Here is a 25,781-nt window from a genome sequence, read left to right on the forward strand (position 1 = left end):
CAACGGCTAGAGAAAGCCCAGAGGCAGAGAGACAGAGAAACTAGCAGTGGAAGGTCAGTCCTGCAAGCACTGAAATGGTAAGGCCCAAGGGGGCATGGGGGAAGCACTCACAACGTCTGCTCTGTAGTGTCATAAATGTGTAACAGGCATGTCAAACATCACACGTTCAAGACTGAGCTCTTGATTTCTCCTGACCCAAACCTGCTTCTCCTAAAATCTTCCCCATGTCAGTCAATGTAAACTGTTCTTGTGTTTACCTAACCTTTTGAGTATTTGACTCTTCTCTTTAATATTCCACTTTCAATCTGTTAGCAAATCTTGCAATCTTTAACCTTTTAAATATCACCAAGCTCCAGCCACTTCTCAGCATTCCACTGCTACCTTCCTAGTCCAAACCACCTTTATCTCTTGCCTGGATTAATACAATAGGCTCCTAATTGATCTCTCCTTTCTTGCCTTCTGCGTCTATTTTCAACAAAGCTGCCAGAGTGATACTGTTAAAGCATAAGCCAGATCATGTCACTCCCCGGTTCCCTCTGATGGCTCCTGTGAAATCCCAGGAAATCCCTGGTTCCCTTTGTGAAATCCCCAGTTCCTTCTGATGGCTCCTGTAAAATCCCAGGAAAAGCCAAACTTCTTACTTTGACAAACTTGGTCCTCCACAATCTGTTCCTTGTTACTCTCTGCCCTTTCCCCTCAGCTGTTTCAAGAGTACTGCAGGCGTCTCCCATCTGGACACTCTTATGCCTGCCATGCCTTCTGCTTGATGGAGTTCCCCCATGCATAGCCATTTCCCTCATTTCTTTCAGTTTAATTCTCACCTCCTCAGTAAGGCTGTCCTGGCCAACTTATCTAAAAACTGTCATCCTCAATGCTTTCTATCTCCCCTCCTGCTCTTTCTTTTTTTTTTTTTTTTTTTTTTTTTTTTTTGAGACGGAGTCTGGCTCTGTCACCAGGCTGTAGTACAGTGGCACGATCTTGGCTCACTGCAACCTCCCCCTCCTGGGTTCAAGCGATTCTCCTGCCTCAGCCTCCCGAGTAGCTGAGACTAAAGGCGCACACCACCATGCCCAGCTAATTTTTGTATTTTTAGTAGAATTGTGTTTTCACCATGTTGGCCAGGATGGTCTCCATCTCTTGATCTCGTGATCCACCCGCCTTGGCTTCCCAAAGTGCTGGGATTACAGGCGTGACCGACCGCGCCCGGCCCTCTTTTCTTTCTTATCACATATCGCTACATAATCCAATGAATATTTTACACATTTATTTTTGTCTGGCTTCCCTCTCACTACAGTGTAAGTTCCATAAGGACAGAGATTGCTGTCTATTTTGTTCACTTCTGTATCACCAGTCTCTAGAATAGTGGCTGTTGCATAGTAGGTGCTAAACAAGTATTTGTTGAGTGAATAATCTCACTGAAGAACCCGGAGTATTATCATCATAGTGTGCACTCGATTTGCACCTGGCTTTTCACTTACTCTCATGTCCTGCCCATCTTCCATGTTACCACAGAGTCTTCACAATCATGATTTCTCATGGCTGTCCACTGTATATGCTTTACTTGACCGTTCCTATATCATTGGATCCCATAAGTTATTACTAGTTCTCGACACTATAAATAACACGACAATGAACTTTTTTTGATTATAGTATTTCCAATATACAACTCATTTTAAGGGTGAATTCACTAAATCACTAACTAACCATTTTTAAAGTAAGAAAATACAATTTCGAATTGCTATTTCAATGAATGTATTCAAGGGGGGAATCAATTTTTAAAACCAGTGAGCAGCCAGGTGCAGTGGTGCATAGCTGTCCCCCATGCTACTTAGGAAACTCAGGCAGGAGGATTGCTTGAGCCCAGAAGTTCTTGAACAGCCTGGATAACCATAGTTGAGACTTCATCTCTAGAAAAAGCAAAACAAGACAAAACCATTGGGCTATCTTTATGAAGCTCTGCTACAGACTGAGTTCGTGCTGTAGCCCTGTCCTCCAGGGAGATCATAGCATACAGCACCTACCAGAAGGTGCTGCTATGCATTGCTCCCTCGAAAATCTCTTCCTCCACCACTCCTGGCTTTTCATGAGAAGTTATACTAACTTAATTCACCAAATATTTGTCGAGTGTTTATTATTTATAACACACATGAAGGAACTTTAAGGATCAATGTGATATAATATCTGACACCAAGGAGCTTGTAACTAGGACTCCCAAGATTTTCACTACATCCCAGAGTTTGTTAAGCCTCAAATCTTTATGTATCATACTTTCTCTTGGGCTCCAAGAAAGCTGCTAGACCCATTCATTTCATGAATTCCATATACCTCCAAGTCAGTGCTTCCGAATATTTACTCTCAAATCCACTTCTCCTGTAATTATTTACTGGTAAGGCATTAAAACTGGAAACTCGGAGTCATCGTCAGTTCTTCCTCTCCCATGTCCCATCCTGCTCTCACCCATACCATTGATCACAAGGTTTTCCAATATCCTAAGACATGTTTCAAATGCATCCCCTTCTCTCCATTCTCACTGCCACTTCTCCTTAGTTGAGATGAACATCATCATCCATCTGGACCATTTTTCTGACTTCCTTGACTCTCCTTACTTTCCAGCTTCAATTCACATTCCTCACTGAAATAAGCTCAGATTAATCACTTGCATTAATGGCTTGCTTAAAGCTCCTAAACGACTGGGCGCGGTGGCTCACGCCTGTAATCCCAGCACTTTGGGAGGCTGAGGCGGGCGGATCACGAGGTCAGGAATTCGAGACCAGCCTGGCCAAGATGGTGAAACCCCATCTCTACTAAAGATACAAAAAAAAAATTGCTGAGCATGGTGGTGTGTGCCTGTAATCCCAGCTACTCAGGAGACTGAGGCAGGAGAATCGCTTGAACCCGGGAGGCAGAGGTTGCAATGAACCGAGATCACGCCATTGTACTCCAGCCTGGGTGACAGGGCAAGACTCAGTCTCAAAAAAAAAAAAAAAAAAAAAAACTCTTCAATAGCTTTCCAATACCTAAATGACAAAATCCAGATATGCAAGAAGATTTTCCATGATCAAGCCCCATCCACCTTATCTCTTTCCCATGACTCTGTGGGTGCACCTCATGCTCTAGCTTTGCTGAATTACTTTTAAATCTCCAAATACTCCCCACACTGGTTCATGCTTCTATGTACTTTACATCCTATCTCTCTTTCTGGAGTTCTCTTTCCCCCTTCTCCTGTGAAATTGCTCCTCAGACCTCAAGACCCATCACAAGCCTTTCCTGCTCAATAGACCCTTCCTGGATTCACTGGGCACAGGTAAGCACATTCTTGCTGCCTTACTCTGGACAGCATTCATCAATTGTTTCCTGTCTGCCTCCGTTAAACTGCTGTAAGTTCCTTATCAGGCACGTGCTTACACACAGACACACACACACACACACACATATATATATAATTTATATTATATATATAAATTATATATTACATATATATATGTAAAGGAGTGAAGGCCAGTCATGGTGTCTCACACCTGTAATCCCAGTGCTTTGCGAGGCTGAGATGGGTAAATCACTTGAGCCCAGCAGTCCAAGGCAGCAGTGAGCTTTGATCGCATCACTGCACTCCAGCCTGGGCAATGAAGCAAAACTCTTCCTCAAAAGGTAAAAAAAAAAGGAAGGAAAGAATGAATTAATAGATAAATAGATAAATAAAGTGGGAGGAAGAAAGGATCCTAGAAACATGAGACTAGAATAGCAGAAGGAAGAAGTCAGAAGGGCAGCAACAGAAAAAAAACACCCACATCCGCTGCCACTTCTTTTGTTTGTGACAACAGATGGGACATAAAATATTCAGAAGCCAAATGTATCATCTCTTATGAGAAATTTCTAATCAGTCTAAAAGGAGGCTCATGATGACTGTCAACCTTCACTAGCAGCTTGGAGAGCCCAAGGGAATTCCAAACTGTGAGCTATAAAAATAAACCCCAGCCAGCAGGGACCCATATTGGAACCTCCTTTGTAGAGATCCAGAGCACTTGGTGCTTTGTATTTCTTTCTTTTTTTTTTTTTTTTTAACTTTTTAGACTACTGTCCTGGGAGCTGCCTGCTCCTGGCACTGAAATTCTCTGCTTTCCTGGGAATCTCCTCTATTATCTTATTCAAACTGTCCTTATATTCCTAGAAAACCTGATGACAATTCTGGGCAAGTTGTTTTGGTGTGGGGGCCATATTTGTACAAACTGCTATCTGTTTTCCTGCCCCTTTTTGCACATACTGTCCCAGAACCAGCAGGTGAGACTGTTTCTTTGACAACAGAGCTACTCTGTAGCAGGTTAGGTATAAGGAGGGCATGTTAGTGAGGCCACACAAGGCACCCACCCATACCCACACAGCGGGAAAATGCCATGCTCTCTGAAACTCACGGGGACAAGTATGAAGTTAATTTTGTAATACAACAGACAAGAAGTCTTTGGAACCCGAGAAGTAAGTCAGTATATAAACACCAATTATTATTCCACCTTTTTTTGTGTGTCCTTTCACATAATATCCTGTCTACAGAATTGGGCACTGTCTTGCTCCCGGCTTGTAGAAACTTCTCGACTTAGCTAGCTAATGTCTCTATGGTGGATATGTCTGTCAATTTTCTCCCTTCTCAGAGACTTCTTTGGACCTTTGGCTCTGCTGAGACAGTAGTGGCTCACGTGACTCAAAGGGCTACAACTCACTGACGTGGGCATGCCCTTGACTCAAAGGTAGTTCATTTTCAGCTGGCTAGTAATCAAGTATATGCTTTCTCTTTAAAATTTGAAGTGAAACAGAATGAAACACATGGGATGGAGATGGTCAATAACGTTGAGAGTTTATGTAGATGTGGGACTGGCAACAACCATTTTTGGCCGTGATATACCTTCTGATAATTAAGTGTGGAAAACCTTTTTGCAGAAAGAGGTATAAAGATGAAACAAACTCATCAAGAAAAGTAGAAATGAGAAAGCACACAGCCCAGAGAAAGTGAAGATCGAAAGAATATCGTTTTAAGACCCGGCCCTACTTCCCTGCTGTGGGTCCATAGAATTCCCCTGTACTCAATACATGTGAGTACTCAATTCCATGTGAATTCCTGTAAACAGGTTCTAAACCGTGGGACAGCCTTTTCTGAGCCTCCATTTCCTCATTTGTAAAACATGGAAGGACTAGATGATGTCAGTATTTCCCAAAGTGGAACCTTTAAGACTCATGAGGTTGAAATGATTTTAGGGCATGGAAACAGCCTTAAATGGCACTGAATCACAGCATAAAAACATGATTCCCATTTCAGCTCTCCTTTAATTCTCCTAATTAAGGCAAAGAGAAAGTCTGAGATTGATTGCTAGCATGTTTTAAAAATTACTTTGTTACTTGTAATTTTCCTTTAATATTTTTTAATTTGTTTGCATTATATTTATTTTTACCATCACCTTCTATTAATAGTAAGTGATACTGGTTTTTGTTGTAATAACATTAAATACCCTTTTGAAATAAATTTAATTAAAAAGTAACGTTATAGCAATGACAGCTACCATTTTGAGTGGTTACTATATGTCATGTACTTCACATACATTATTTCCAATTTCCCCAATAATTCTAAAAATCATTATCTCTATTTTACAGCTGAGGCAACTGAGGACCAAAGAGATTAATATGCCTAAAGTCAGAAGCCTAGTAAGTTATTGAATGAGTATTTCAGATAAATTTGTCTGGTCCCCAAGTCCACACTTTTCCTACTGTCCCATCCTGCTTCCTTTCTATTGGAATCTAACATCTGAACCCACACTTGTATGAAACTGCTCAAAGTTGGCCTTATGCAGTAGCCTGTGCTCAGACTGTAGCTCTGTGACCCTTCTGCAGCATTGGACACTTTTTTCTAAATTCCTCTCCTTGTTTGGCTTTATCCAACTTCTCTTGTAACCTTCCAAATCACATCTTCTGTCTCGATTTTTGGCCTTTCATCGCCCTATGTGTTTTATCTTTTGTCTTTCATGCTGGCTCTAGACTACCGAAAAGCAACATTAGTCCCTATGAGATTTGAGTTACAGATAGGTGTACTCTATAAGTAAGGATTCAAAAGCTGCTCTTTTGGTGCTGTGTGTTAAAATTGTTCAATGCATGCCCTCTGACCAAGACAGCTAACTTCTAGGAATGTATGCTGAGAGAAATCATACGTATATGCAAAGAAGTATGGGAAAGAATAATCTCTGCAGCATTATAATTAACAGCAAAACTTTAGAAATGATCCAAATGTTAACCAATAGCGGCTGTTAAAGAATTTATGCCGCAGCTATATGAGAAACAATATGTCCTCTTTAAAAGATGAGAGTATAGATAACAAATACACATATATAGATAATATATACACATAAATAGAGATATCAAAAAATATCTATATTTAATGACATTGAAAAATCATAGTGTTCATGGAGCAACAGTGAATGATTCCATTAGCATATTTAAAACTAATCCGGCCAGGCAAGGTGGCTCATGCCTGTAATCCCAACACTTTGGGAGGCTGAGGGGGGCAGATCACGAGGTCAGGAGATCGAGACCATCCTGGCTAACATGGTGAAACCCCGTCTCTACTAAAAATACAAAAAATTAGCCGGGCGTGGTGGCAGGCGCCTGTAGTCCCAGCTCCTCGGGAGGCTGAGGCAGGAGAATGGCGTGAACCTGGGAGGCGGAGCTTGCAGTGAGCCTAGATCTTGCCACTGCACTCCAGCCTGGGCAACAGAGCGAGACTCTGTCTCAAATAAATAAATAAATAAATAAAAATAGGCCGGGCGCGGTGGCTCACGCTTGTAATCCCAGCACTTTGGGAGGCCGAGGCGGGCGGATCACGAGGTCAGGAGATCGAGACCACGGTGAAACCCCGTCTCTACTAAAAATACAAAAAATTAGCCGGGCGCGGTGGCGGGCGCCTGTAGTCCCAGCTACTCGGAGAGGCTGAGGCAGGAGAATGGCGTGAACCCGGGAGGCGGAGCTTGCAGTGAGCCGAGATCGCGCCACTGCACTCTAGCCTGGGCGACAGAGCGAGACTCCGTCTCAAAAAAAAAAAATAAATAAATAAATAAATAAATAAATAAATAAATAAATAAAAATAAACTAGCCGGGCAAGGTGGCGCATGTCTGTAATCCCAGCTACTCGGGATGAGGCAGGAGAATCACTTGAACCTGGGAGGCGGAGGTTGCGGTGAGCTGAGATCATGCCATTGCACTCCAGCCTGGGTGACAGGGCGAGACTCCATCTCAAAAATAATTAATTAATTGATAAAAAAAAAAAAAAAAAAAAGACTGAGCAAGTGGGAACTGCTTCTGCCTGACTGCCTTTACCTGGGACATTGGTCTTTTTTGGCCTCCAGACTCAAGCTGAACGTGGCTCTTCCTGGGTCTTGAGTCTGTTGGCTTTCAGACTGGAACTTACACCTCTGGCTCTGCTGGGCCTCCAGCTTGCTGACTATGGATCTTAGGGGCAGTCTCCATAATTGTGTGAGCCAATTCCTTGTTAAGTGTCTCTCTCTCTCTCTCTCTCCCTGTCTCTCTTTTCTATTGGTGCCGTTTCTCTGGAAAACACTGACTAACACACCAATCCTCCAGATTCTTCTCTTTGGCATCACCAGCTCCTTCCTCTTTTCTATTTTGACTGACATCCACCTAGCTCAGGATATTCTTCCCTGTGGCTGAACCATCACCATAGATTCCTGATAGCTCCCTGTCTCCTGCATCTCTTGCTTTTCAACCTTCATTCTCATCACTGTATGGTTAACCTTACAAAAGCCCAATTCTAATCACAAAAATTTTAAAGTCTTCATTGTAAGAAAAACAATCCAAAATCCTTAGATAACGTTCAAAGTCCGCTATGATTCAGCCACAACTAAGTTTTCCAGCCCCTTACCCTACTTCCCCTACTGTTAGGGTAACAGTACTATATGTCATTTTCCCCACATTAATGCGTTTGTTCACATTCTCCTCTAACTAACCCCCAACCCTCCTCTGTCCTATAATCACTGCCTATCCAAAATCTTATCTTTCCTTGAGGTGTAGCTCAAATTTGATCTTCACGTAAAGCCTTTCACTGTAGTCCTAAGGTGGAAGAGTCTCTTTCCTTCCTTTAAGCTCATAGCTTTTCTCTTCTATGTTTTTCAAATTCTGGTTTGTATTATACTTATTTGTACACATCTTCTCTTCCCTTATCCTTGAGGATGAAGGCTGTATCTATTTCATCTTTATATCCCCCAAGGCCTAATATAGTGCTTCTATTGTTCACCTAAATGAATAATAAATGAATATTCTCTCAAGTGAAATGAAATTTGAAAGTTAAATGTAGCATGGAAACCTGACACAATACCTCATAATTGATTTCAAAATACAAATAATACTTAGATTACCCATTTGTGGCAACTACCAAAAAAGTACTATTTTTTTTTTTTTTTTTTTTTTTTTTTTTTTTTGAGACGGAGTCTCGCTCTGTCGCCCAGGCTGGAGTGCAGTGGCGCGATCTCGGCTCACTTGCAAGCTCCGCCTCCTGGGTTCACGCCATTCTCCTGCCTCGGCTTCTCCGAGTAGCTGGGACTACAGGCGCCCGCCACCACGCCCGGCTAATTTTTTTGTATTTTTAGTAGAGACGGGGTTTCACCGTGGTCTCGATCTCCTGACCTCGTGATCCGCCTGCCTCGGCCTCCCAAAGTGCTGGGATTACAAGCGTGAGCCACCGCGCCCGGCCAAAAAAGTACTATTTTAAAAGCTGTCGGCAGTATGTGCAAGTTGCTGTAGGCAAGTATTTCTTAGTGTTACATGTTAGTTAGAATCACCTGGAGAGTTTCCAAATACTACCCATGCCCAGTCCCACTCTAGACCAATCGCATCAGAAGCTCTGAGGGTGGGTTCTAGGCACTAATTCTCTTTTAAACCTTCCCAGGTAATTCTAACGTGCAGTCAGTTGAAAACTATGGCTGTAGGTCATGGCAGCTGCATTGATCTCAGTTTGTGTATTGGGATGGGCAGGAATGAACTTCTGATAAAGATACTTTAGTTGATCTTTGGTTGCACAAAGGCAAGGCAAGGCAAGGCTTATTAAGCATCTAACTAACATTTGTTGAGCACTTATTAATCCTTATGATACCCTATGAAGTAAGCAGTTATTGGCTGCATTTTATAAATGAAGTATCTAAGGCTCAGACAAGTACTGTAATTTACCCATATGAGTAAGTAGAGTAGCCAAGATGTGAAGACATGAACCCAGATACACAGGCTTCAGAGCAAGAGTATAGAAGACGTGAAACTCCAGTGACTTGGGAGTGTGTGGGTCAGTTGTGGTGGGGAGGTACATGTATACACACATGTCTGTGGAGCTTTTTCTATAAAGGCCAGCCACAGGGATTGGAGGGGCATGGGATTGGGGATTGGAGAAGAAAAGGAAGCAAAAAACAACTATAATATAAGAAAAGAGGGGCCTTGGAGACATGGTGGCTGGCTGAGTCCAAGCAGAGAAAATGTCAATCAGGGACTCTCGGGAGACGGTAGAGTCCATGGGTTTTAGGACTCAGTAAATTATGCCGAGTTGTAAGGTGTTCTGTTTCTGTCTTGTAAGTCCTTTACGATAATCCCCAGACTTCTGCTAAGTTACAGGTACCTTGGGGAAGTGCCCACAATGGGGTCGGAGCAGCAGACGGGTGCTGGGCTCTCCATATGGTTTCTCCCTGAGGCCAAAGTGCTGGGTACTGCTAGTCCAGAATCTCAGAGTGTCCAGTAGCCAAGCAAATGGGGAGTGAGGAGCCAACAATGAGAGCTAGGACAGGGTGCACTGAGCAGAAAAGGTTCTTAGATCAAATCGCTTTTTCTCAAATATGACAGAAGTAGCAGCCTCTGGATGGAAGGGAAACTGGACCTGCTATCCAGAGACAGCGCCCATCGGGAGGAACTCCTGTGCCACACTGTGCCATTGTCACTGAGACACAAATATAAATGGAAACTATAAATATGGGCTTGGGAGATGAGGTGGCTTGAGAGATGAGGTGGCTTGGTTCCAAGCCACACTCCACTCCACTTCTCAAGGGCCTCACCGGAGAGGACAGATTCTTCTTATGTTTGAGTAGGTTTATCTGCATGGTATGGTGGAAGGGTTTTTGGAGTCAAAAACCCCTAAGATGGAACTGAAGACACATTTACTTTCTTTGGATCTCAGTTTCTCTATCTGCAAAATGGAAACAAATATTGACCTCACATGGTTACTCTGAAAATTAACTGAGAAGACCACAGAAGGCGGCTGGCACAGGATGTGGGCCTTGCAGGGGCTCTGCTGAGGTCACTTTACTTGTTTCCTTGGCCCTGGCCACCTAACCCCGCTCCTACACTAGGTCCCAATACTGCCAGGGATGACCCTTGGGAAGTCGGATCCTACCTTTGGTTAGGGAGTGAATCCCAAGCTTCACTTGGGAGAAGTTTCCACTTCCAATTTCCCCTCGAATTCGGTAGAAGCCTATCCGTTTTCCCAGCGTGATCTCCCTCACCACCTTCTCATCCTGGGACATGTCCTGTGTCAGTTTCTCGAAGGGCGTCAGCTGGCGGGGCTGTCCCTCCTCGCCCTCCTTGCTGCTCTCGGTCTGACAGCCACTTTCTACACTGTCGCGCCGATCCCACCGGGCATAGTGGGGGTTCACCAGGCCACCTCCATTCATATACACTGCAGTCATCGTCCACAGGGGCTCACGTCTCCATCTCAGCGAAGAGGCAGGTTGTGCAGGAGCAGAAGAGGCTCAGAGGGTGGGAGATGCCAACTGAGGACAGCAGATGCCCAGGGTTCAAGAGAGTTTTCCTGAGAGCTGAGCAGCCTCCCTCTCGGCTTTAGTGAGAGGAGGGCAGTGAACGTGGTAGCTGAGTCTGCCCAGCCCAGCCAGGAGCTGCTCGCCTCACTCAAGACATTTCCCACCTTCCCTCACGTTGAACTTGCAAGCTTTAGCTGTACAGTTAGGCACATGTTACATACCCACTGCCCTGATGGGACTCCAGGAACTTTCTGGCCAGACGTGGAGTCTGATGCTTTGTGGTAGGTGGCTGTGCCCCAGGACAAAGGCTTCTGTTTGCTATTTCCCTTAATGGCCAGAGAATCTTGCACTCTAGTGTGTAAATGCCCCTGGGAGGCCCCTAAGACCCTGCTGCGGGATCTCATCTCTGACCTTCATTTCATGCTTCTCTTGCTGTCAAGCCGCAGGGCGCTGGAGACCTAATAATCCGGACCCCAGGAAAGAAGAAACTTGCAAATAAGCCTTCTGGTCACACAGGCAGCCAGAGAAGGATTTAATCCCTGCAATGTCACTTTAGCCGGCCTTTATTTAGATGAGCCTTCCTCTAAGCCGTGAGCTGTCTCGAAAATTTGGCTGGTTCAACCTAAGAATAGAGAGTAAGAAATTTATTAGCCTATGCTAATGTACTGTACAGGATTTGTAATGAATGTGAAACTGCTTTGTAAGCATTGATCTAAAAGTACTCCACAAATTTATGACTCATATCAGTAGTAGATGCTTGATTACATGTGATCTAGTAAGAAGAAAAGAGTATATACACACACCTCTCAACCTACATTTTAGAAAAGTCCCTAAGGTCTGTACATATTTCTACCAAAGCAATTTTTCTATTTCTTAAAGTTTAAGAAAATATGCATATTGCCTTGCGTTGCTTTAAAACCAAATTTTAAAAATAATATGATAGCAATGATGAAAGATTCTGGATTACTAATCGTTTTCGAAATTTCTCATATTTATTCAAATAATAATATTTTATCTCCTTTACTGCTTTATGTTCTTGTACAACTTGTCCTATACTAGTTGCTTCCACTCTTTCTTCCTATGTCATTTTATGACAAAGGCTGATTTTTCCTCCTACATTTACTTTTTGAATTTTTCTGAGCAGGTGTCAGTGTCTAGGCCCAGCACCTTACTTTGAAGATGTGGAAAAGGAGGGTTTACAGCATTGCCAGTGATAAGAAATGCTGCCCACCTACGATGTCTTCTGGATGTTTTTTTTCTGCACTCTCCAGCAGGAAATACTCTCTTCCTCTCTGAATTCCCACAGCACTTCATGCATTTTCCAGAATGTCCCATCTCAATGAAGGTGGGAACTGGTTTTGACTCGTATGTATGTCCTGCTCCCCTCCTCTCTCCTTCAAAATGGAGTATAAGTTCTTACATATAGAAAGTGTTTACTAAGTAAATATGTGTTAAACTTGATTTTTGGACTTGAGCATTCCAAACCAAAAATTTGACTGAAAACATGAGAGACTGCCTTGAAAGTATGGATTTCCAACTCTGCTTAATAATATCACATTATTACAATTAAGTACAAATAAGGCTTCCTAACCTTATACTTAAGGTTAAGTATGGGGTTGCCAAATAAACATAAATAAGGGGGCCGGGCGCGGTGGCTCACGCTTGTAATCCCAGCACTTTGGGAGGCCGAGGCGGGCGAATCATGAGGTCAGGAGATCAAGACCACGGTGAAACCACGTCTCTACTAAAAATACAAAAACATTAGCCGGGCGTGGTGGCGGGCGCCTGTAGTCCCAGCTACTCAGAGAGGCTGAGGCAGGAGAATGGCGTGAACCCGGGAGGCAGAGCTTGCAGTGAGCCGAGATTGCGCCACTGCACTCCAGCCTGGGCGACAGAGTGAGACTCCGTCTCAAAAAAAAAAAAAAAAAAAAAAACATAAATAAGGGAAGTAAAGAGAAGGTTGATGCCCAGTACTGCTCCTATTTCTGGATAGGGAGAAAGGAATCTGGAAGAAGGATGAAGAACATAGGCTTAAAAGGGACCAGGTATCAGTAACTAAGCACATCTCTAGGTTAGAGACGGATTAGGATGTTTTTTAAAAACATTTTTAAGATAAAGGTCCCCTTAGCAGGGTGTGGTGGTGTACCCCTTAGCAGGGTGTGCGCCTGTAGTCTCAGCTACACCTACAGACTGAGGTGGGAGGATGGCTTGAGACCAGGAAGTGGAGGTTGCAGTGAGCTGAGATCAAGCCACTGTACTCCAGCCTGGGTGACAATGCCAGACCCTGTCTCAAAAAAACAAAACAAAGCAAACAAACAAAAAAGGTAAATGTTCTTAATTAGAGTGAAGAAAATCTAAGTCACTGATTCTTCTTCCTTTTCTTTACCCACCTCTACCTCCCAAAGTGCTGGAATTACAGGTGTGAACCACTGTACTCAGCCAAAATCACTGATTCTTAATTATCCTGGGGTCACAGACTCCTTTGAGATGCTAACAAAACCTATGACTTTATCCCCAGGAGGAAAAAAAAAAAAAAAAACCTCACCCATACCATTTGCATCCAATTTTAAGATGACATTCTGAAACCCATCAGGTTAAGAATCTCTGTGAAGGTCAAGTGGCACTAGATCTTCCCAGATTCCTGGCAGAAAAACACCATGCAGCTTATGACAGACTAGAATGAAGTAGTAATTCTGCAAGAAACTTTAGCTTAACCTAAGGAAAAAAGAAAATATAGATTTTCCATAGAATGCAGTGCTTGATCACTTTGATCACTTTGTGTTCTAACAGACTCTCTGAAGAACTTACTGGCTCTGTGTCCTCATTACTGTGCTGTCCTTGTCACTAATGTACTTGGGCCACAACTACATAAGCACCAGGAGGGCGCGGGGCACAGTGGCTCACGCCTGTAATCCCAACACTTTGGGAGGCTGAGGCGGGTGGATCACCTGAGGTCAGGAGTTTGAGACCAGCCTGGCCAACATGGTGAAACGCCATCTCTACTAAAAATACAAAAATTAGCCGGGCATGGTGGCACACACCTGTAATACCAGCTACTTGGGAGGCTGAGGCAGGAGAATTGTTTGAACCCTGGAGGCAGAGGTTGCAGTGAGCTGAGATCGTGCCACTGCACTCCAGTGTGGGCAACAAGAGTGAAACTCCGTCTAAAAAAAAAAAAAACACCAGGTGGGCAGGAACCTGTGCTTTACTCTTCCCTCTGTCTCTGGGAGTTCTGCGCAGGAGTTGATAAAAGTTTGTTGAAGAAGGAATGAACTAATTTACCAATTAATCCACCATTACACTTAGGTAAGATTTAGTAGAGGTAAATATTTTTATTTTTTAACTACTAACACTATCCCAGAATTTAACTATCTCAGTTTATTCCAGTCCACATTTCTAAGATTTGGGCTACCCTTTACTAGCTATTAGAATTCCTGGCCCCATCTTCTTGTGGAGTTAAAAGCTTAGTCTAAAGTCCATCATCCCCCTGAGAATTGTGACAACTGCTTAGAAATGCAAGTCTCCCCCATCCCTGCCCCTTCGATAGAATCAGCTCCCCACAGGCACCAGGCTTCCTGCCTCCCTCTGCACCTGCTCCCCTCCATCTCCTGCCCAGCTGCTGCTTCAGGGCTTGTTCTCTGCTTTCCTGTTCCCCAACTCTCCTGATTTGGGCTCTATATCCTGAGCTCTATTCAGGCCCTGGGATTTACAGTAGAGTTTGAGACTTCAGGTGCCTCCCAGGAATTCCTCTCCCTCCCTTCCCAATTCAACAGAGAGGGAGGGCACAGATACAATTGCCAAATATGATCAGTCTCTGTCTTGAATTACATACCCTAACACCCACAAATGAAACTTCTTGCAAAAGGGTCTTGAACCAATTGTCTTGCCTTAGTGGTTGAGGAGACAGTTAATCTTCCATTTAGATCTGATAAAGTGTTTTTGTTACACTTTTACAAATGTTGCTGTGGTTTGCATTGAGGATGAATTGCGACTTGGGGCAGCTAGCAAGCCAACTGGGGGAAAGGCCAAACCCCTATCTCACTCCTACTTCAAAATAAGTTCCAAATAAATCATCTAAGTAAATGTAATATAAACAAAATCATGAAATACTAGAAAAAAATCAGAAATTTTTTTATGATCTCAGCGAAGGCCATTAAAGAAAACATTGAATTTGACTACATAAAACTGTAATTTTCTGTTTGCCCAAAAGTATCATAAACAGACAGGCAAAAATCAGATGATAACCTGATAGGGAAAACTTTCCAACAAATATAATAAACAAATAAAAAATAAACAATTTTCTAAGTAAAGCATTTTACAAATCGATTTTTAAAATACCAATATCCAGTCAGGTGTGGTGGCTCACTCCTGTAATGCCAGCACTTTGGGATGCTGAGGTGGGGGATCACGAGGCAAAGAGATCGAGACCCTCCTGGCCAACATGATGAAACCTCGTCTCTACTGAAAATACAAAATATTAGCTGGGCGTGGTGGTGCACACCTGTAGTCCCAGCTACTCAGGAGGCTGAGGCGAGAGAATCACTTGAACGCAGGAGGCGGAGATGAGACAGTGCCGAGTGCCGAGATAGCACAACTGCACTCTAGCCTAAAGGCAGAGCAAGACTCCATCTCAAAAAAAAAAAAAGAAAAAGAAAAGAAAAATACCAATATCCTCCCAAAAAAGAAAAATGATAAAGAACATGAGCAGATATTTCACAGAAAATACAAATGACACCATAATACATAAAAATGTACTCAACCTTACTTAAAGAAATACCCATAAACTACACTAAAATTAGATTTTTCACATGTTAAATTTGAAAGCTGCAAAAAAAATTTTGATAGTGCAATGGTGAGAGATAGTATGGGGAAACAGGAATTCTCATTCATTGTTACTGAAAGTATAAATTGGTACAATTGCTTGGAGGGTAATTTGGCTGTAACTATTATTTACAAGTGTATGTGTTCTTTGCTTCAACAATTCTAGAATTTCTCTTCGCACACATGTGCAAAGATGTGTATTTCTGACATAAAGATGTGAAAAAGAATGAGTTACAGTATCCAAGATATACTGTTAAGAGGTGGGAAGAGTGTTTATAAAGTGATAATCAGGAGTGTAAGAAAGGGCCGATCATGGTGGCTCATGGCTGTAATACCAGCGCACTTTGGGAGGCTGAGGTGGGTGGATCATTTGAGGTCAGGAGTTCGAGACTAGCCTGACCAACATGGTGAAACCCCGTTTCTACTAAAAATACAAAGAAATTAGCCAGGCATGGTGGCACACACCTGTAATCCCAGCTACTGAGGTAGGAGAATCGCTTGAGCCCAGGAGGAGGAGGTTGCAGTGAGCCAAGATCACACCACTGCACTCCAGCCTGGGCAACAGAATGAGAATCCATCTCAAAAAAAAATAAAAAGAAAAGTGTAAGAAAGAGGCGGGAATCCCTAAAAACAGGTAGAGTTATTGCATCTGGTGAAGGGACTTGTTGGACAGGGGAATGGAGTGGAAAAACAGGTATACTTTTTACTGCTTACTTTTTCATATGATTTACATTTTTTTTCATGTGCGTATATTTACCTTTAAAAAGAAAATAGGCTGGTTGTGGTGGCTCACACCTATAATCCGAGCACTTTGGGAGACTGAGACGGGTGGATGGTTTGAGTTCAGGAACTCAAGACCAGCCTAGGCAACACAGTGAGACCCCATCTCTACAAAACAAAATAAAGAAAATTAGCTGGGTGGCACACACGTGTAGTCCCAGCTACTCAGGAGGCCAAAGTGGGAGAATCACTTGAACCTGGGAAGTCAAGGCTGCAGTGAGCCAAGATCACCCCACTGCACTTCAGCCTAGGCAACAGAGCGAGACTCTGTGTCAAAGAAGAAAGAAAAAAAGAAAAGAAAAAGGAAATAATTAAAAATATTTATTGTGTTGCCACCTTACATAGTTGGTGTACAATAGGTTTGCTTTACTTTTGGTTACACAGGGAAATTATCATACCTGATTCTCTAATATCTAATGGATTGCTTTTAAAATAAAAAGATAATTCAGGACTTCTGGTGAAATATGGTAGAATTTATTTCTACTTTATTCCAAAAAACAAAAAGCCTCAAAATGACAAAATAAGAGGAGAAAAGGTACAAACCCATGAGGATAAAAAGAATAAGAGTGGAGGCCAGGCATGGTGGATCACCTGAGGTCAGGAGTTCGAGACCAGCCTGGCCAACATGGTGAAACCCCCGTCTCTACTAAAAATACAAAAAATTAGCCAAGCGTGTGGCGCATGCCTGTAATCCCAGCTACTTGGGAGGCTGAGGCAGGTGAATCACTTGAACCCGGGAGGCAGAGGTTGTAGTGAGCCAAGATTGCGCCATTGCACTCCAGCCTGGGCAACAAGAGCGAAATTCCATCTCAAAAAAGAGCAGGTGCAGTGACTCACACCTGTAATCCCAACACTTTGGGAGGCCAAGGCAGGCGGATCATGAGGTCAGGAGTTCGAGACCAGCCTGGCCAACATAGTGAAACCCTGACTCTACTAAAAATACAAAAAAATTAGCCCGGCATGGTGGCAGGCACCTGTAATTCCAGCTACTCAGAAGGCTGAGGCAGGAGAATCGCTTGAACCCCGGAAGCAGAGGTTGTAGTGAACCAAGATTGTGCCATTGCACTCCAGCCTGGGCAACAAGAGTGAAACTCCAACTTAAAACAATAAATAAATAAAAATAAGAGAGGAGATAGCAGCAGAGAAATGTCAATACATTTTTGGGGAGATGGAGAGATGGAAAGAAAATTAGTGATAAGCAACTTTGCAAAGACAAGGAAGAAAACTGCAACCTAAATTCCTACATAAGGGCATGCCAATGAGATTCACCTTTCTGAGTGCTCAAAAAGGCTTCAAACTATAAGAGACCAAGTACCTCAAAGGTTAGAGGAATAAAGCAGGATCAAAATCATGGAAACTATTTGAAGGTAGAGCAGTGAGACCCCACCCCCCACCCCCGCCAGCCTTTCCCTCCTCAAAGATAGGTTGTTACTTTCTCTACTCCACCCCAGCTCAGAAACACAAGCCACAGGACAGAGGATTAGGTAAAAGTCTGTGTTGTAGAATCCCTCATTCTCTTCTCCTTGTACTCTCGGTTCCCAGAACGGAGGAAAATAAGCTTAAAAACCTCAAGGTTGGCTACTCCTCTTTTGGATAGACTAACTCAAGAGAAAAGACTTTCTGAAACCTACGTTTGAAAGTTCTCCATCAAAAAAGCCACATAGCCATCTACCGCACAATCCTCCAAGTGCCAGTTTCATGCACAGGCAGGGAGCTTCCAACCAAGTTTCAGTGCCTTCGGCTTAGAATGAATGACTGAATAAATGTTCAGTCAAGAGGCATGAGACATCTGAGGAAAGGCTCCAAAATGAAAGAAAGAAACCATGCTCAACCTAAACAACCTCTACAACAAAAAGGAACTTGAAGGAAATGGAGAGCCATGAGGAAGCAGAAGATAAAAGATAAGGTATTGGATTCATAAAACCAGAACAAATGCTAAAAACAAAAAAAAAATTTTTTAAAGACAATTCAGACAACAAGAAAGAGCTGTCTTGGAAATTAAAGAATTAAATTGGCCGGGCGTGGTGGCTCACACCTGTAACCCCAGCACTTTGAGAGGCCGAAGGCGGGCGGATCACGAGGTCGGGAGATCAAGATCATCCTGGCACAAGATCATCGTGCCACTGCACTCCAGCCTGGACGACAGAGCGAGACTCTGTCTCAAAAAAAAAAAAAATAAATAAAATTAAATTGAAGAATTGTGAAAGAAAAATCTAGAAGAGATAAGCAATATAGAAGACACGAAAGCTGGGTAATCAACTCAGAAAGTCCAACATCTAATTATTAGAATTTCCTGCTACACTATTATGCTCCCAATAAAGTAAAGCATATGGTTTCTGCTGTACCTGAATTGCCAGCAAATCTCAGAAATTTAAAAAACAGTACAGTGATAAAAAACTCTGAATTCTTACACATTCTAATGGAATAAAAAGTAGAAGGAAAAAATCTAAAAGAAAAGATAAATCCCGTTTGGGTGTGTGTATCTATGGGTATTTAAATACTCATTTTTATTTTGCATAATTTTTTCCTAGAGATCTTCCGTAGAAATCTAGAAATAGGAGTTCTGAAGCACAGGTTCTGGGGTTGCTCTAAATAGTATATATTTTTGACTACTTTCTAGTAGAGTCCAAAACATCAAGCTTCATAATGTTGAAAGCTAAGCAAATAATGGAAGTGATCACATACCTAATTAAAAACGAAATTTCAGATGTAAGTGAGTTTTTTGTTGTTGTTCTTTTGCCTTTTGCCCTTTAGATTTTGACCAATTTTTATGGACATTAATGAGAGCTTAGAAACTCAACCAGACAAAATTATGGAGTGACATCACTGCAGATCAAAGCCTCTGGAGGAGGTAGAATGGTCCTTAATTATTAGCTTGCTGTTGCTATATAGCAATGCATTAAATAAGATGAAAGAAAACAGAGCTTACTTGGTAATTCATTTTCTTGACTTATAACCCTCTGTGAAAATAATATCAATGAAAACCATCTCACCTTTTTTTTCTCTGAGTTTAACTTACAAAACTTCTGGGCAAGGCTCTTAGGCAACCTTTTCATTGGTTGGCAAGGCCAGGCACTGGTTTCCTTAAAAGAAAAGCTGGATTTTCTCTACGTGTGGCAACAAGGTTCAAGACAGCTAGTCCTCAGTTATAATCCTTCTCGGGCAGGGGCACCCTCAGGGAGAATAGTTAGCAAATTCATCTCATTTGAAAGTTTATTTTACCATTTTGAAATCATTTGTATCATCTTTGCTTTTAGCTTAGCTCTTTATTTCTCAGCACGCATGTCAAGATCCCCATGCAGTGCAATGGGGGAAATTCCAAAGCAAATGGAAAAGCAGTCAGTATGGGCTGGTTTCTAGGACAGCATTTCTGCTCTGTGACACCACCTCTCCCCTACATGGTCTCAGAGGGAGGCTACTCAGCCCAGGTCTACCCTCATCCAGTTCACACCCAGCATCCAGGGACAGTCCATCCAGTCTGATGGATTTACATCAGCTCTTCCCATATATACTTCTACCACACTTGAGGTTCCCTTTGCCATCAACGCCACAGACTCAAACGCCTAGAACAGTGCAGGAGTTCTACGTCAGTGACCAAGTGCAGTGCCTACGCCTGGCATGGTGAAGCAGCCCTTGCTCAGCTCCAGCCAGGGCAGCCATGCCAGAATGCAGGTTTACTTTTGCCAGATCTAATAATTCTTGAAAAGAAACTGGCAATTAAGAATTTTTTGGTAAACTCTCTCAATTTTTTATTTTTTAGTTTTTTTTTATTTAGAGGCGGGGTCTCACTATGTTGTCCAGGCTGGTCTTGAACTCTTGGCCTCAAGAAATCCTTCTGCCTCAGCCTCCCCGTAGCTAGGATTACAGGTGCAATCCATCCACCATGCCTGGAAACTCTGTTTTTTTTAATATTTATGTTTTTTTGGTGGTTTTTAAATTTTGTTCTGTTTTTTGTTTGACACAGGATTTCACTCTCACCCAAGCTGGAGTGCAGTGGTGCAATCACAGCTTACTGCAGCCTTGACATCCCATTGCTCAGGTGTTTCTCCCACCTCAGCCTCCTGAGTAGCTGGGACTACTGGTACACACCACCATGCCTGGTTATTTTTTGTAAAGACAGGGTTTTGCCATGTTGCCCAGGCTGGTCTGCAACTCCTGGTCTCAAGTAATCCACCCTCCTTGGCCTCCCAAAGTGGCTGAGATTACAGGCATGAACAACCATGCCCATCAACTGTCAATTTTTAAAGTATAGATTAACTACTTTTAAAACACTGGCCAAGTGAAACTGAAGGGTCAGGCTGGATTTGGCCTCCAGGTTGGCCATTTCCAGGCTATGTTCTAGGTTTCATGGGAGAATCATCCAAAAAAAAAAAAAAAGATGGGGAGGGAATAGTTCATAGGTCCATAGTGAAATACATCTGGAACTGCTGCACATTATACCCCTCTTAGATATTTGCATTAGTACCTTACAGTCTTGTAGTTTTAAAGCCACACGCACAAACAAATGTCTGTTTAATTCAGCGGTCCCCAAGTTTATTTAACCATCTAATTCATCCTTACTGAATACATTTTTGTCATTGACATTTTCCTTATGACTCTAACCTCAGAGGTGGACAAAGCTGTCAAATATCTGTAAGAATTTAGGTCCCAACAGGAAGATTATGAAAATGATTCAGTATAGAATGAAACAGAAAATAGATAGTTGAGTTTAATCCACTAATGCAGCAGACGGGGTGGGAGTTACCCATCTGTGGGGTCTAGGATGACACAGTAGTAGCTTGACAATTGAGTATCTCTTAACCTTGGGAAGATTTAGTGTTAAAAACAAAAATGCTTAAGAGACTCAAACCCTCCAGTATTAATATTTTTGTCTTATGAACTTGTATGAAATTGGTATTTCAATGTACTTGTTATGTGAAGATAATTTGGCATAATAAAGTAACAAAATAGTTTTTTGACTCTAATTTAAAATGAAGAATTAGATAATTAATTTAGATTTGTGATTTTAAGTTGAACTTTCATTGTTTTAAAATAGCACTGAATGAAATGTATTTAAAAGAGCTTAAGGTTCACCCTTGTCTATATGTTTAAATCATTATATTTGTAAGCATTGCTAGTATTCTGGAAGCAGTTTCATTATCAAAGTTTTTAAAAGGAAACAAATTATAAATGCAGTTTAAAATGGTTAAAAAGGTTTCATTAAGCTTTGAATGGAATCAAACACTAATCCTTAAAAAATTATTGTCAGACAAAATAATATGTCTGGAATTTGCTTTAAAATAGGCCGGGCATGGTGGCTCACGCCTATAATCCCAGCACTTTGGGAGGCCAAGATGGGCAGATCATGTGAGCTCAGGAGTTTGAGACAAGCCTGGCCAACATGGTGAAACCCTGCCTCTACTAAAAATACAAAAATTAGCCGGGTGTGATGGCAGACGCCTGTAATCCCCGCTACTCAGGAGGCTGAGGCAGGAGAATCACTTGAACCCAGGAGGTGAATGTTGCAGTGAGCCAAGATCGTGCCACTGCATTCCAACCTGGGCAACAGGGCAAGACTGTGTCAAAATAATACAAAATAAATAAAATACAGTAAAATAAGTCCCCATCCCCATGTTGGCCAGGCTGGTCTTCAACTCCTGACCTCAGTTGATCTGCCCACCTCAGCTTCCCAAAGGGCTGGGAATACAGGCATGTACTACCATGCCCAGCCAATGGGAGTTTAAATTAAACAAGATTAGCCATGAGCTGGGAATTTTTTATGCTGGGTGATGAGGGTTGTAATGTTTGTGTATATCTAAAATTGCTTATAATACAATTTTTAAAATAATTGTCAAAATTAGCCACATTAAAAAATATAATATTTGTAATAAGATGCTAGGCATTTTACAACAGGCAACAGTGCTCATTAAATGCATGCATGACTGACTGAATGAATGACACGACATGACAACTCTGTAAAGTGAGGTATTGTCATTCCCTTTTCACAGATACAAAAACCAAAACCATCTGAAGTTAAGGCAGTTGCCCTTGATTTCTTGACTATTAGCTCTATGAAGGTGAAAACTGTGTATTTAAGTAAACATTACAGCATGTGAAACCATGAATTTCAAAGATCTGAGGTAGAGAATGAAGTCACGTCCCAATAGAAACCCGAGTTTCTGCAATGAAAATTTTCATCTCATTTATAATTCATTTCCAAAACACAAATCTTCCCATCTTCTCTGAGGAAGATGGGAATTAAGATACTGAATGGAATCATGTATTGAATCACAAGAAGGTGGCCCTGAGCAGCAAAACAAAATGTATGCTTCATCTGCTCAGAAATAACTAATTTAGGAAACGGTGCGGGAACACTCATACCCGTTTGCAGCTCATGGTTTATTTTTAGGGAATTAAAAATATTTGTAAGTCAAAGCAGAAACTGCTCTTTTGCTGTCTTATAACTTTCTTCAGCTCTAATGTAGTGTGCTCACTAAGAAGCGGAGAACACTTGAGCGATGCCCTTAGGGGGTGTTAGAAAACCTCGTTTTCTATTTGAGCAAAACTCAAGAAAGTCTGTCAGGGTAACAGGCTGCAAGGCTATGGCCACGGATAAGGAAAAGAGTGTTGTGGAACAAAAGCTCTTAGTTTTATCATCATAAAATGTTCAAGTGGATTTGAAACCTTTATTAGGAGCCTCTCATACCTGGTAAGTGATCCCTTCACACAGAATAAGCAACCCATCTGATAATTTTTAAATATTTACCCAGCACTGGAGGTAAGTGAGAGGTGGCAGTTGTTAGGGACAAGAGGAAGGTTAAGTTTGTTTTTTTTTTTTAAGTGTCACTCTTGCCTTAGAAGAAGGAAAGAAAATAATAGGCAGGTTCTCTTACACCAACCACCTAAGAGTCGCACTGTAAGAAGCAACAACCTCTCCTTGTCTCCACCATCTGCTTGGCAGCCGCGAAGCAGTAATTATGCGTGAGTGCATCTCCATCACATTGGCCAAGCTGGTGTCCAGGTTGGCAATGCCTGCTGGGAGCCCTACTGCCTGGAACATGGCATCCAGCCCAACAGCCAGATGCCAAGTGACAAGACCACTTGGGGAGGAGATGACTCCTTCAACAGCTTCTTCAGTGAGATGGGCTCCGGCAAGCATGTGCCTAGGGCAGTGTTGCTAGACCTGAAACTCATGGTAATTGATGATGAAGTTTGCACTGGCACCTACCACCAGCTCTCCCACCCTGAGCAGCTCATCACAGGCAAGGAAGACGCTGTCAGTAACTATGCCTGAAGGCACTACACCATTGGCCAGGAGATCACTGACCTCGTTTTGGACCAAATTTGTAAACTGGCTGACCAGTGCGTGGATCTCCGAGGCTTCTTGGTTTTCCACAGCTTTGGTGAAGGAATTGGTTCTGGGTTCACCTCCCTGCTCATGGAACAACTCCCGGTTGATTACGGCAAGAAGTCCAAGCTGGAGTTCTCCATTTACTCCACCACCCCAGGTTTCCACAGCTGTAGTTGAGCCCTACAACTCCATCCTCACCACCCACACCACCCTGGAGCACTCTGATTGTGTCTTCATGGTAGACAATGAGGCCACCTATGATATCTGGCACAGAACCTTGATACTGAACGCTCAACCTATACTAAACTGAATAGGTTGATAGGTCAAATTTTGTCCTCCATCACTGCTTCCCTGAGATTTGATGGAGCCCTGAATATTGATCTGACAGAATTCCAGACCAAGCTGGTACCCTATCCCCCCATCCACTTCCCTCTGGACACATATGCCCCGTCATCTCTGCTGAGAAAGCCTACCATGAAACAGCTTTCTGTAGCAGAGACTGCCAGTGCTTGCTTTGAGCCTGCCAACCAGATGATGAAATGTGAGCCTTGCCATGGTAAATACATGGCTTGCTGCCTGTTTTACCATGGCGACATGGTTCTCAAAGATGTCAATGCTGCCATTGCCACCATCAAGACCAAGCATATCATCCAATCTGTGGTTTGGTTCCCCCATGGCTTCAAGGTTGGCATTAACTGCCAGCCCTCCCACTGTGGTGACTGGTGGAGACCTGGTCAAGATACAGAGAGCTGTGTGCATGCTGAGCAACACCACAGCCATTGCTGAGGCCTGGGCTTGCCTGGGCCACAAGTTTGACTTGAATGTATGTCAAGATGCTTTTGTTCACTGGTGCATGGGTGAGAGAAGGGAGGAAGGAGAGTTTTCTGAGGCCGGTGAGGACATGACTGCCCTTGAGGAGGATTATAAGGAGGTTGGTGTGGATTCTGTTGAAGGAGAAGGTGAGGAAGAAAGAGAGGAATACTAAAGTGAAAATGTCACCGAGATGCTGCTTTTACAGGGAAGCTTATTCTGTTTTAAACCTTGAAAAGCCGTGGTCTGATCAGTTAATTTGTATGTAGCAGTGTATGCTCTAATATACAATTACTGACCTATGCTTTAAAACATGAATGCTTTTGCGGACCCAAACTGTCCGTTTCTGTGATGGGTTTTAAAAATAATAATAATAATAAATGTTTTTTAAAAGTGAACAAATATGTAGTAACAATCTGAACGAACAGAATAAATAATACTTTTAAAAAATCTTCATAGATATGGAAATTTAATATGTAATAGAGATGGCATTTCAGACCACTGGGAAAAGGTAAATGATTCAATATTATGATGCTTGCAGGGGCTAAACCAAGAGATGGCTTTAGTTTTCACACCACCGCAAATTCTTCATTAGCCCTCATTCTTTGACACAGATAAGAAAATTATATATCTATAAATACAGATATATAGATATGGATAGAGGAAGAGATAGAGTTTCACTCTGTCACTCAGGCTGGACTGCAGTAATGAGATGATGGCTCACTGCAGCCTCGATCTCCTGGACCCAAGCAATCCACCCAGCTCAGTCTCCTGAGTAGCTGGGACAACAAGCTTGTGCCAACATGCCCAGATAATTTTTTATTTTTTGTAGAGATGGTGTCTCACTATGTCGCCCAGGCTGGTGTTGAACTCCTGAGCGCAAGTGATCCCCCCCGCCTCAGCCTCTCAAAGTCCTGGGATTATAGGTGTGAGCCACAGCACCCAGCCAAGAAAATAATATATTTTTTGATTAGTGTAAAGTGCCATGCAAATACAGAGGCTCCTGCCTCTTCTAGTAATATTACTATTCCAAGACACACCCATATAGAAATGCTGGAGTCACTACTGGGTGTCAGGACAGACCACGTGCATATGTATGTAGTGCGTACTTGTACATGCACAAAAAAAGCTCTAGTAAAATGCAGATTGAACTAGTGGGTGACAAATGGGGAAGGAGTGTGAGGTACAGAATTGGGGAGGAGTGAAAATGAGTGTGATGGGGGTTGTTAGTTATCCCCCTTTCATCTGTTCTTTCTTCT

At 42.5% G+C, this 25,781-nt stretch overlaps 1 protein-coding gene and 1 pseudogene across 3 annotated transcripts in view; one reads left to right on the forward strand and one right to left on the reverse strand.

Annotated features, from left to right (window-relative positions):
* The window catches only part of NIM1K (NIM1 serine/threonine protein kinase), an 89,243-nt gene that overhangs the window by 21,799 nt on the left and 41,663 nt on the right, over positions 1-25,781 (reverse strand). Inside the window, exons 2-4 of one of the 3 annotated variants that reach the window (XM_063619873.1) lie at positions 16,360-16,490; positions 13,333-13,496; positions 10,418-11,403 (exon numbers count right to left, since the gene is read on the reverse strand). In XM_063619873.1, the coding sequence (XP_063475943.1) occupies positions 10,418-10,709 (292 nt within the window). In that variant the 5' untranslated portion in view covers positions 10,710-11,403; positions 13,333-13,496; positions 16,360-16,490. The remainder of the gene's footprint in view (positions 1-10,417; positions 11,404-13,332; positions 13,497-16,359; positions 16,491-25,781) is intronic. The other 2 variants (XM_055246618.2, XM_055246617.2) reach the window with 2 other exon arrangements.
* LOC129465003 (tubulin alpha-1A chain-like) lies at positions 23,339-24,842 on the forward strand (annotated as a pseudogene).

Source organism: Symphalangus syndactylus, chromosome 16 (assembly GCF_028878055.3).
Source record: "Symphalangus syndactylus isolate Jambi chromosome 16, NHGRI_mSymSyn1-v2.1_pri, whole genome shotgun sequence".
Classification (NCBI taxonomy): domain Eukaryota; kingdom Metazoa; phylum Chordata; class Mammalia; order Primates; family Hylobatidae; genus Symphalangus; species Symphalangus syndactylus.